At 42.0% G+C, this 12451-nt stretch overlaps 1 protein-coding gene across 1 annotated transcript; it reads left to right on the top strand.

The window, feature by feature from the left end:
* Nucleotides 1-2708: 2708 nt before the first annotated feature.
* NUP43 (nucleoporin 43) lies at nucleotides 2709-11845 on the top strand. The gene is made up of 8 exons (XM_054279411.1): nucleotides 2709-2842; nucleotides 3225-3347; nucleotides 3610-3687; nucleotides 4599-4776; nucleotides 6376-6511; nucleotides 7402-7553; nucleotides 9387-9509; nucleotides 10771-11845. Exons 1-8 carry the CDS (start codon nucleotides 2723-2725, stop codon nucleotides 10983-10985), a joined length of 1125 nt encoding a protein of 374 aa, XP_054135386.1. The 5' UTR covers nucleotides 2709-2722; the 3' UTR covers nucleotides 10986-11845.
* The last annotated feature ends 606 nt before the right edge of the window (nucleotides 11846-12451 follow it).

Genomic DNA, 12451 nt, shown 5'->3' on the forward strand with positions numbered 1-12451 from the left:
ATCTGTCACAGCTCTCACTTCTGTCATATAACATGCTGCCAACAATTTCTTTAAGAAATGTAGGACAGGAAAGAAAAACTGTGACTCTTCTTTTCCTCGAAGTGAAAATAAGCCTGTATGTCCAACTTACTTCCCTTTATACTTCCCAAATGCTTTTGAACAAGTAATACTGAGCAAAGAAAGAAATTATCGAAGAGCACAAGGTAAAAGAATACACACAGAAATCACAAACTAACCAACAAAAATATTTGCCTAATAAAACTTTTCAATAATCCCAAAGTGTTTTCTATTCAGCTTTTAGCTGTCTGGTCTACTGTCTTATATATTCTGAGGGTGCCTATTGATATTTCTCAAAAGTGTTATAAAAATTAGCTGAAAATACCCTTGGAGCCAACACTGACTTGCAGAACTGCTGTAAGCAGCTTAATAAAGGGTGCCAGAAGCATTTGCTACTGCAGAATAACAATGCTACTGCCACATGCAACAAAGATTTTTTAAAGGTATGTTTGCAGTATGGCAGACTACTATGGCATCCAGCTTTTGGAATATGTTCAGTGTTGGATTCTGCTGAATGTAATTATGGAGGAAAAAGTTACAAGAAGTTCAAAAGATGCATGAAGCACATAAAATATCACTGGTTTGGTATCACGCCCGAGGGATTACAAAACAGCATAGCAGACTTAATGAAGAACTCAAAAATGCTGTATAGAAGAAATCTGACAGATGCCTTTAGCAGGAAAACTGCAATACACAGTGGAAAATTTGTCCAAGCCGCTGTTAAGTCCATCTGATGGAACCTCTGAGACCTGGCAGTATCAGCTTTGAAAAAACATGCAGCAGAAAGTGAAGCTGTAAAAATCTTTGAGAAAGTCCCTTACTGGACTGCAGTGACTGGACCAATAGTCTCATCCTCTGAAATGACAACTGACAACACAACTGTGTCAGCCTTTAATTTTACAACTAATCTCTGAACTTTTTATTGCATAGTTGTTTAGGTCTCAAGTGAAATACTAGAAAGGAAGTACATGTGTGCTCCTCTTTGATTTAACACACCATTTAGGACAAAAAATATTCTGTTTATTTCTGTATGGGTAGGAATCTGTCAGAGCAATGGGAGTATCACTTGGAAGTACATTATCATGGTTTAACCCCAGCCAGCAAGTACCAAACAAATATTTGGTCACATAAGCCCCACAAACCCACTCTAGCTCACCCCAGGGGGAACGGGGAAGACAATTGGAATAAAACCAATGTAAAATACATGGGTCGAGATAATAATAACTGTCGGATTTTGGGGCTGTTTAGATGGTCTGGAAAAAGCCCAAAGATGGCCTTGGGCCCCTGGGTTCGAAAGGACGAGAGGAAACTTCAGTTTTTTTCTCAGTCTCGGTGTTTATTAAATGCTTATCTAAAAGATTTTCTCTTGGCCTGACAGAGTTCTGCTCAGCAGTCAGCCATGGGCACACACTGAGAGCCCCTGGGGCGGCCACCTATCTTTATACCCGGAGTTACGTATACAATATTTATCATTTTTCTCCAATACCCTCTACCCTTATTAACCAGTGTTCCCCTAGTAAGGTCCAATCCCGGAGTGCCAACATCACCACAGAAGATGGAGGCCTAGAGGAAGAAGAAGAGGGAGAAGGGCACGCCCCAATTCCTCCATCTTACTTCTCTAGACCCCCCTGTACAGAAATCTTAAACCCTGTATCTCACACTCCAATTAACTTATCCCTTCACCGTTCACCCCGGTGAAATCCTCCTATCCTCATACTGATGTCATCTCCCATGTGGGATCAAAGTCCAGCCACCAGACATTTCTGGCAACATTCCAGGACTCCCGAGCCCCCCAGGGATGGTCTCGTTCACCCTGCACCCCAATTCTGAGAGGCTGAGATCCCACAAATAACTTATCTCTTAATACCTTTAGTAATTCAAATCAAAGAAGATAAATAGCCTGTAAATAGAAGATAAATAGGCAGCAAGTCACTCCTGGCCAACATCCCCCAGTTTATACAGTGTGGGATATTCCTCTGGCCAGTTTGGGTCAGCTCTCCTGGCCATGCTCCCTCCTGGCTTCTCACCCACCTGCTCACCGGCAGGATGGAAAGATCTCGGTTTGGGGTAAGCGCCACTCAGCGACAAGTGACGCAGCAGTGTTTTCACCATTATGCCACATAAAATCCGAAACACAGCGCTGTGGCTGCTACTCGGAAGAAAATTAAGTCTGCCCCAGCTGGAAGCAGGGCATACTTAAAGCAGTTCTTAGACCACAAGTGCTTAGTCGTTGTGTAAGTCCCTCATTTTGAGAGAACAGGACTCGGTGCATGTCCTGCAAAGGTGACACACGGACACAACGTTCCGGGGGAGGCGGCCCAGCCGAGCAGACAGGGAACACAGCGGCACCATCGCGTCTTCCTCTGTTTCTTCCACTCCGGACCCTACCCGCAACCGACGCCGAGCCGATACGCGCTGGTGCAGAGGCTCGCAGCGGCCAGGCAGAGCGCAGCGCCGCCCCGGCCCGTCCCAGTAACCGCGGGCAGTAGGCGCCGCCCGGCTCCTACAAACGGCGGGGCCGCCTCAGCGCCGCTCCCGGCCCGGCCCGGCCCGGCCGCGCTCCCGCCGCGCCCCCGGCCTGTCCCTCCGCGCTCGCCGTCGCGCCGCAGCCAATCAGCGCGCGCGGCGCGGGGCGGGCGGGAGCGGGCGCGGGGCGGGCGCGGCCATGGAGGACGTGAGCGCCAAGTTCGTGTCGCAGAAGATCAGCCGGACGCGCTGGCGGCCCCTGCCCGCCGCCGCGCTCCAGCCCCCCGACGTCTTCGCCACCGGCTCCTGGGACAACGAGGTACCGGCCGGGCGGGCCCGGAGGCGCGGCGCGACCTTCCCGCCGGAGCGCGGCGCGGGTGGCGGCGCCACCCCATGCCACCTCGGTCCCCTGCGCCTCGGCCGCTGGGCGCGGGAGAGCGCGGCCGGAGCCGCCCGTGAGCGCTGCCCGGCTCGGCTGTCCTGCCCTTCGCCTGGCCGTGCCGTGCTCGCTCCCCAAGGAAGCCGCGGGGCCGCCCCGGCGCCCGGCAGCGTTATTCCCCTGGGCAAGCGCTCCCTTCCGGCCGGGGCGGCTTCCTCTGGAGCTGTGCGCAGCCCGCAGCACTTTGCTCTCCCTGGCTGAGCCTTACTGCTCGGTACTTTGGAAAGCGTTCTCGAGTAAATGTGGTACCCTTTCCGTTCAGGATAACAGGATCTCCATTTGGTCTGCTGGCGACCTTGGAAATGCGGGCCTCAATGGTGAATATCATGGAGAACCTCATTTGCTGTGTGACATCCAGCACAACGGTGATGTTATGGATATGCAGGTAAAATAGCTGTGTTGAATAGATCCGTATTTTTTAAGGGTTGGTCACTTAGGAGGAGTTCAGCGAGAGTGAAGTGTCAAAATGCTGAGATTGGCCAAAAAATTCTTACAAAGAAAAAGAACAAAGCCAGTCAATATTGCTGTGGTTTTTGTGGGTTTGGTTTTTTTCCCCTCCACCTACCAATAATTTAGGTCATTCTAAAATCAAAATTATCACCTTGATACTAACATTGGCTAATAGCATTCTTGTTAACTCTCTCTAGTTTTTGGATCAAGAAAGAATTGTGGTTGCCTCGTCAACAGGAACTGTAACTATATTCCGTCATCATCAAAATAACCAGGTATGTGACATGCACTGGCTTTAAGATGATATTCTCTGTAATACGGGTTACTTTGATCTTAGTATAAAAGCATCTGACTACCAAAATGAATTTCTTTTTGAAGTCTGTTAAAAAAAGCTTTGATTTGACACATATGAGGAAAGAAAATAGCGTTTTACACACATGCTACATAAACTAGATTCCAGAGTGAGACAGACTGGGGTATCGCCTCGTCTGTATGCAAAAAGCCCATTCATTGAAAACATTCTTTAAGACATTAGAGTGTTTTGGGGCAGTAGATATTAATGGACTTCTGCCTGCCTTATCAGAGTTTTTGCATTCTTGAACTAAACAACTCCTTTTCAATTCTAACAAATTATGAATGAATTCTCATGTGTGTCCTGTGAAGGAAGAAGATGTGTAAAACTCGGTAGCCTTTTGCTTTGATTATAAATCACTGGAAATAAATGCATAATTTCCTTTTTATGTATGTTCATAGTGACACAGTAAAGGTGAGTGTCAGTTTATAATTTGGTGTGGTACCTAAATTAAATTAAGTTCCTTGCAATCAAGATCTGAATCTGACCTTTTATTTTCTAAGTGCGTCAGTTCTTTTCCCCTGTCCTGGGGAAATACTGAAGACATCAGCCTAGTGAACAACATTTTACAGTCCATAGTGTTATTTCTATTTGCTAGGTCATGTGAACATGGTGGTTCAGAGAAGAAATAATTAACGTGTCATAGAAGGGTTTTGTGCTTAAGAGTTGATGAAAACTTAGATCTCTTGATTTTTGTTTATATAGGGGGATCCCATTCCCATGAAATAGTGTGGCTTTCCTGGAGCTTGTTTCTGGTTTCATGAGTATTCTGGAAGCTTTTTTTTATCATGTTCATTATTTAAGACCATAATTTCATGTCTGGTTACTACTTAGACATTATCTGCTGACCACCGGTGGGCGAAAGCTCATTATCATGTGGATCAAGACACATCTTGTGGTGGAGCAGCCTGTACAGGAGTCGTCTGCAACAACCCAGAAATTGTCACTGTTGGAGAAGATGGTAGAATAAATCTCTTCAGGGCGGACCAAAAAGATGCAGTAAGAACTATAGGTATGTGAAATACCTGGGTTTTTAAATTAGTCTAGTTTGGAGGGGGTTTTCAGGTTATTATAACAAAACAAAAAAGTTAATTGAGTATTGATTTCAGTATTCCAGGTCGAACATGTTTGTTCCAGATTATTCCTATATCCCTCCCGAATTCAAATACTTGTAGCATATTTCAGATGCATTTCTGTATTCACTTAGGTATTTTTAAGTTCATGGTTTTACAGTAAAAGTTGGAGAGGGAGGAGAGAGAACATCTTGGAAGATGCTCTCAGGTTCTTCAGAATGGAGTTCTGTGTTGTAAGCAATCTGTTTTGCTGGTTCCCAATTCAATGACACCTTGACATTTCCCAGGCACTAAGCTGAATCCTTAGCATGAAGATAGACTCTTGTACCTCGTTCAGTAGTTGCAAATGAATGCCTTGCTATTTTTGTTATTGTTTAGTGGATTTAAGAGCACAGTACAAAGTGCATAGGTTTGTAGTCAGTTAAGGTAAGAAGAAAGAAATCTCAAAAATTAGAGGTTATGTAAAAGTCTTTTGGAGCCATGAAGGTGTATAATTGCTAAACTACTTAGTGTTAGTCTGTCATAAAACTTTAAATCCTCTAGAACCTCAGTATTCAGTAATCCAACATTTCTTTTTAATGATGTTTTAGTGAGATTTTTCTTCCCCTCTGCTTTCATTTAAACAGTAGGCAGAAAACTCATTCAAATATCTGTAAATAGGCATTAGTGTAACTTTTTTGTCTTGATATCAGAAAATGTTTCCATCTCATGCGGAAAGATAATAATTTGCCTATATTTTCAGTATGGGCTTACACAAAGAATTTTAAAATACTTAAAATTTCAAGTATTTAAAATTAAATTCACCTAAAAAGTAGACTTAACAAAGTTACCCCATTGTAATTAAGATGAAAAGTTTATCTATAGTAACAGAAATAAAATACAAGAAAATAGTGTTTCTTTTTTCAGAAGGCCTCAAAAATTTCACCTCAAAGCTTGTTTGACATTGTAAATTACTCTGACAAAAAGAGGCGCTGGTGAAAAGGACCTTAAAAAAAGGGCCTTGCTATTTAGTTACTAACAAGCACAGGTTAATTTGGGTTTAACTTGATACCACATTGGCAGTTCAGAAAAGGTCTAAAAGTTGGTAAATTAAGTGTTTCTGTATAAAACTGCTTAATGCCATCAGCCAGAGTTACTGTTTCTTGTGTTTAGAACTCCATTATGAAAAGCTCCATAGCTACTTCTGTCAGTACATGCTGGCCATATGAAGAAAACTTTTGAGAACCATAAATTTGGCTGAAATTAATTTCTCTTCTACAAAAAGAAATCTTACAAGTCAATGAGTAGTTTTGTAATCACCAGAGCTAATTTAATACATCTACTTACAGGTTTGTCTCAGTAGTGTTTCATACAGTAAGCAAGAAAGGGTTTCTTTTTCACAGGGTATTTGCAGATACTAGAGGGTCTCTGACCCTGCCACTGCAGAGGTTATGCACATGTTTAAGCAGCTGCGTTCTGTTCTCTATTAAGAGTTACTTTGTTGCAATGGAGACTAGCACTCCACTGGTTTACCTGAAAGCTTTCCTCATCTCTTGCAGACAACGCAGACAGCAGTACACTCCATGCAGTGACTTTCCTTCGCACAACTGAGATCTTGACAGTAAACTCAATTGGACAGTTAAAAATATGGGACCTGAGACAGCAAAGAAATGAGCCGTCTCAAATATTTTCTTTGTAAGACCTACACTTTTTTACTTATTTACTGAAAAGCATGTGCTACTTTATATAATCTCATTCAAATCTTTCCTAATTGCTTCCTAACAACAGGATGGTAAATTACTGATTTATTTTTTTAAAGGATTTTAACTTCTTTGGTACTTAAATAAGCAAAAGGCAGACTGCTTAATGGCTGAACCACTGTTGTGACTCAGCATTGTGCTTAGCAGGTGCATTTTATGATTTAACTTTTGAAGGACTATTATACCTGTGCACTTCTCTTGTTTGAGAAAAAATACTTTCAATCCTCAACCCCAAACTCTTTACCTGTTTATATCTGATTTTCTTCACAGGCCTAATGTAAGGTTTCTGGCATTTGGAATGTATTTGAATGGTAACTTTGTGCCTTATAAGGTACTGTGAGAAAAGAAAATGGGCTAAATTTCAATCCTGTTGTTGTCTGTGTAATAATTCCCATTGCTGTTCCTAGATTGTGGTTTAGGTACCTGATTTTGTTAGTGCCTGATCTCCCTTTTTAACTCTTAGCATATACTAAACCTATAATTATATAATGCATCAGAATAATATTATTATAGGTATGTATAGAGTATTATTTGCCTGCATGGCTTCTCACTCCTATAAAGCTGTCAGATGCTGTGTAGATGTTCCATAGGGCACAGAACCCGATTGTAGCTTCATGGTACTGCCATACCTCTGGTTTCCAGTAGATGTCATGTGCCTTCAGCCTGGGGTGGTCAGAGTTACAGGAACTGAAGGTCCTGTCATTACAGGTACCTCACTTGTCAATGCTCATGATGCTGAATTAGGAATTAGGAAGGGGAAAAGAGAAGCTAAATAAAAAATTTGTGTTTGGGTTATTTGGTTGTTTTGGTTTTTCCTCTTTGCAGGGCAGGTGACAGAGTTCCACTGCACTGTGTGGATAGGCATCCCAATCAGCAGCATATTGTGGCCACAGGGGGCCAGGATGGAATGCTGAGTATATGGGACATCAGGCAGGGTACTATGCCAGTGTCCCTGCTAAATGCTCATGAAGCAGAAAGTAAGTATCTGAAATGGAGGGGGGGAAGAAGGTGGCATTTTAGAGAAGTTTTATTACTGTAAAAATAAGTTGTTGTAACTGTGGTAGAAAACAATCACATACTTGCTACTTAATTGAATCATAGAATGGTTTGGGTTAGAAGAGATCTTAAAGCTCATTTACTTCCAACCTCCCTTGCCAAGGGTAGGTCCACTTTCCACTTGACCAGGTTGCTCAGAGGCCCATCCAACCTAGCCTTGAACATTTCCAGGGATGAGGCATTCACAGCTTCTGTGGAAAACCTGTTCCAGTGCCTCACCACCCACACAGTAAAGAATTCCTTCCTAAGAACCTGATCTAAACCTACTGTCAGTTTAAAGCCATTCCCCTTTGTCCTATCACTACATGCCCCTGTCCTTCATGTGTTTTAGTATAGCTTCTAGGAGGATTTGTTGCATGTTTTTCCCAGGACCAGAGCTGAGGCTGACAAGTTGGTAGTTCTCAGGGTCTTCCTTTCTACTCTTTTTAAACAGGGGTTTGTGCCCATCTTTCCCTTTTTCCAGTCCCCTGGTACTTCCCCTGACTGCCATAGCCTTCCAGACATGGAGAGTAGCTTGGCAACTACATCATCCAATTCCTTCAGGACTCTGGGATGAATCTCATAGATTTATGTACATTCAGGTTCCTTAGGTGATCATGAACATAAACTTCTTGTACAGTGGGAAGGACTTTTCTTCCCCAGACCCTGTCTTGTAGCCCACCCACTGGAGAGGTGTGGGAAGAGAGGTTGCCATTGAAGACTGACACAAGAAAGTTGTTGAGTAGCTCAACCTTGTCCCTGTCCAGTATTACCAGTTTCCCAGCATTGATTATTGGGGGACATACACCTTCTTGGACCTTCCTTTTCTGGCTGACATACCTGTAGAAGCCCTTCCTGTTCTTTTCATCCTTTGCCAGCTTCAGGTCCAGCTTCTCCTTGGCCTTCCTCACTCTGTATCCCTAACCTTCATCTCTATACTCTTCCCAGGATGCCTACTACTGCTCCATGTTTTCATCTGGAAAATGTGGCTTCCTTATCTCTATAGGAAACTGCTTTTAGATAAAAGTGAACTCTCTCTAAGCTAAAAGTAGACTTAATAATCAATTCTTCAATGAGCTATTAGATGCATTTGATCAGAATGACTGTTTCTAGCAGGGTAGGTGATAAATAGCCATGGAAGCTAGTGCAGATAAAGTAAAGCAGAATGCAGATACTAACAAACTTGAAAACATGAGGAAGAAGGAGAGACAGAACATTCATTTGGTGTCTCCAGAGTGCTGAAATAGCTCACTTTCCTGGCAACTATGTGAACAAGACAGCAATTCATTTTATGCTGAAAATTTAGTGACTTGATGCTACATTTAAATTAAAGGAGTGAAAATATTTATTGATATTACATTTTACTGACTTAAATGTCTTCTGTAGTTGTGGTATTTAGACACAAAGTAATGTGTGTCCTGGGAAGGAATGCATGCAATGTGCAGATTTAAGCTTAACTGCAGGGAAGATGACATACAGATTGCTTGAATTCAGATTAAGACTTCAACAATTTTCACAGTACTGAAAATGCAACAAAATAGAGTATTTTTCTTTTTTTTTCCTTTTTCTTTGCCCTTTTCCCCCTGCCAGCAGAGGGAAAACTGCAGAATATAACTTAGGATGAGACTTTGGGCTTCCTACCCACACAAAATTAAAAATGAAGGTTTTGATGGAGGCATGTGTTCTTGTAAATACATGTCTGTATCATGCTATCCAAATGCTTTGATCAAAGTACTTGAGACTTGTTCTGAAATGGTTTTGTTTGATACTTGCAGTGTGGGAAGTTCACTTCCATCCCTCTGACCCTGATCATTTATTCACGTGTTCTGAAGATGGATCTCTTTGGCACTGGGATACTTCCACAAACGTATCTGAAAAACCATCTTTTCTTCTTCAAGGTAAGGATGTTTGAAGTCCATCTGCACTGAATTTGTCAGTTGGTAACATCATTGCAGTCAGTGTTCTCACATGACCCAACTGATAACACAACCTTAATACAGAAAATTAAAAGCAGCTTTCTTTTCTTAGAAAGCAAATGTAGATAAGCACTTTTCTTAGATAAGTACTTGAGGAAAACTACTTATATGGCAAACAGTTGTGCAGGGTTTTTCATGGTCTGGTTTGGGTTTTTTTAATCTGCTGTCCTCTGACCAGTGTTTGAAGGGCACATCTATGATTTCAAAGAGTCACTATATTCACTTAAAAATCATCTGTAGAAAAGAAATAGAGGCAGCCTGACTGACCTTATTGAGTCTCTGTGGGAGTTGCACTAACTTAGAATACAAAAATAATTGATAGGTTAATGAGATAGTAGAATTATGAATTTACAATTCAGGGTAATAATTGAAACTTTCAATAAATTAAACTGGATCCTTTTGCATGGTGGCAGGATTTTAAAGTTATGATACTGACTTTTAATGTAAGCATTCATTTTCACATTCTAATCACAAAGACTGCTAAGTGCTTGCCACATTAGACAATAGTGGGGAAACTTTCAGATGTCACCTGCTGCCTTTGGCCTCAAAGTTGTCATTCAAAGTTAAGTTTTATCTATAGAAATTATAGGATTACTAATTCCAGTTGGACTCTGCATGTTTGCAAGTATATGCAGTATAAATCCTCTAGCATCACTTCTGACACCTGCTAATCTTATGCTGAATGATGGCTCTTACAGTGTGAGACTTCAGTTTGAACGTAAAGTGTTAGGTGGAAAAAACTCCAAGATAGGTATATCACTTGCTGCAAAGTGGGGAGGAGGAGCAGTAGAGAATTAGTGTTATTGAAGCAAAGCTGAAAACCCCAAACAGAGCAAGACACTATAAACAGACTTGTGTTCTTGTACCCCTGCTTTAGTATCTGGCTAGAGAAACTTGCAGGTACTTACACTCTCCAGTGAGATGAGTTAATAGCTGCTGTGATGTATTTGTCTTAGCTGAGGGTAGAGCTGGTAGATAATTTTTGTAATTATTTCAAGTACTTGATTTTTTAAGCTATTTTCTCCTTAATTTACCAAAGAAATGACATCTCAGCTACTCTGAAAACTGACTTAAATGTAAAATTTTATTTCCATTATGTCTGATCCATATCTACTGTGTTTCTCCAAATTCTGAGAATATATAAACAAATTTGAAACTTACTTCTTTGTCTTCCTTCTTTCAGGAGGAAGAAGCACTGCCTATCTTTCCCACAGCACCATGAACCAGTCTGTAGTGAGTGCCTGGCTAAGCAATGATCCGACCAAAGACCGCATGGAAATCACCAACCTCATTCCAAACCAGACTTTGTCTGTGAATAGCTTAGATGTTCTAGGACCATGCCTGGTATATGGTACTGATGCAGAGGCTATTTATGTGAACAGACAACTTTTTGCATGAAGTGACTGTGGTATCCCTTTGAAGCATTGACCAGCTTGAACCACTGGGAAATGTCAGGTTCATTCCTAATGCTACTCACTAGTCTGTTATTGGCATGTGTGGGAGCAGCCTCAGCTTGGTCCTGGTGCTGTGCAAGAAGTCAGGTGCTTCACATTCTGACAGCTGTCACTTGATGCTCCAGGATGGGTAACTGAGCGAGCTTACATGCCATTTCTTCCCTGCTGCCTGCTTGGTTTTGACAAGCAGGAAAGTAGTCACTAAGGGCAAAATCCTTGCTGTAAAGTGATGTCCATAATACACACATACATAAAAACAGAGGAAAAGGTAAACGCTGAATTTTTATTTTTCCCTGTAAAGGTATTTTTCAAGTATCATTTCTAAAGCGAAACTGTGGGCTTTGTGGAAATTCTTTTTATGTCACCTGAAAGAGATGGGTTTTTTTAAGCTGAGTTTTTTATATAGGGGAACATAACTGTTAATGTTAGTTCATGAGCTGGAAGGAAAACTGTTAAAGCTATGACATGTGAAAGGTTCTATAGGAATCTAAGCATTCTAGCAACATTATTTTGAATTATTCACAGCTTCATCATGGATGCTACATGTTAAAACTTGATAATGCACCAGTAAATCTCCCAACAGAAAAATGGGGTTTGTAATTAAGAAGTCATAACTGACAGATGTGTTGGCTGTGTTTTCAGGTGTAAGAATGAGAGTTTCTAAACTTGAGACATAGTCTTTGTCACAAATTCACATCTGGTTTGTTGAAATCTTTGAAAAGTTTTAAATTTTATTATTAGCATTGTACCTGCTTTCTTTTACAGAGAACCCTTTCTCTTTTTATTAAAAAGTTTTGCACAAGAGTAGTGGTCTGACTTACTAAAATAAATCAACTAGATGTGTTTGTGGGAACTTATTTGGATTGAGCCTGGCTATTGAACCTGAAGGATGGAAAAACCTCTGTATTTGGGCAGGAACAGGTTAGTTATGAGGTGTTACATGGCATTTCCACCATAACCCCTCTAGAGTGTACTTTAATTCACGTCGGCGTGGGTGCCCGGGGTGTGCTGTGGCAGGAACACTTCACGTGATGCACATTCCGTGTGACTGGAGATGGATGGGGCACTGGGGACAGGGCGGTCGTCCCTGTGCAGGGCAAGGTGTACTGAGATGCCGATGAGCTCCTTAGAGCAGCTTATTTGAAATTTATTTAAAATGCAAAAGATGGAAATGAAATGGATCACTCCGAGTGCTAACCGGTGGGTTTTCCTTCCTGTTGGTCTGTAACGAGTCCATCCTTCGGGCATCAGCTGAAACACGAGGCTCAGCGGAGCTTTCTCCCCCGCCCCCCATAAAAAGAAAATCGGAAAATCAGCAAATGGGAATTTGTCCGTGGTGCCCGGCACTGGGCCGGGAGAAGCCAGCCGTGTCCGGCAGCGCAGTGCCGTGCTGTGCTGTGCCGTGCTGTG

This window comes from Melozone crissalis, unplaced genomic scaffold, assembly GCF_028551555.1.
Source record: "Melozone crissalis strain CALT ecotype California unplaced genomic scaffold, PUWL_Pcris_2 ptg000027l_1, whole genome shotgun sequence".
NCBI lineage: Eukaryota > Metazoa > Chordata > Aves > Passeriformes > Passerellidae > Melozone > Melozone crissalis.

Bases quoted from the DNA above. Each gene is read 5' to 3' on its own strand.
- NUP43 (XM_054279411.1), top strand. From the start codon at position 2,723: ATGGAGGACGTGAGCGCCAAGTTCGTGTCGCAGAAGATCAGCCGGACG. The intron at 3,688-4,598 runs GTATGTGACATG...GTTACTACTTAG, and splicing joins GTCATCATCAAAATAACCAG to ACATTATCTGCTGACCACCG. The intron at 6,512-7,401 runs GTAAGACCTACA...TCCTCTTTGCAG, and splicing joins CCGTCTCAAATATTTTCTTT to GGCAGGTGACAGAGTTCCAC.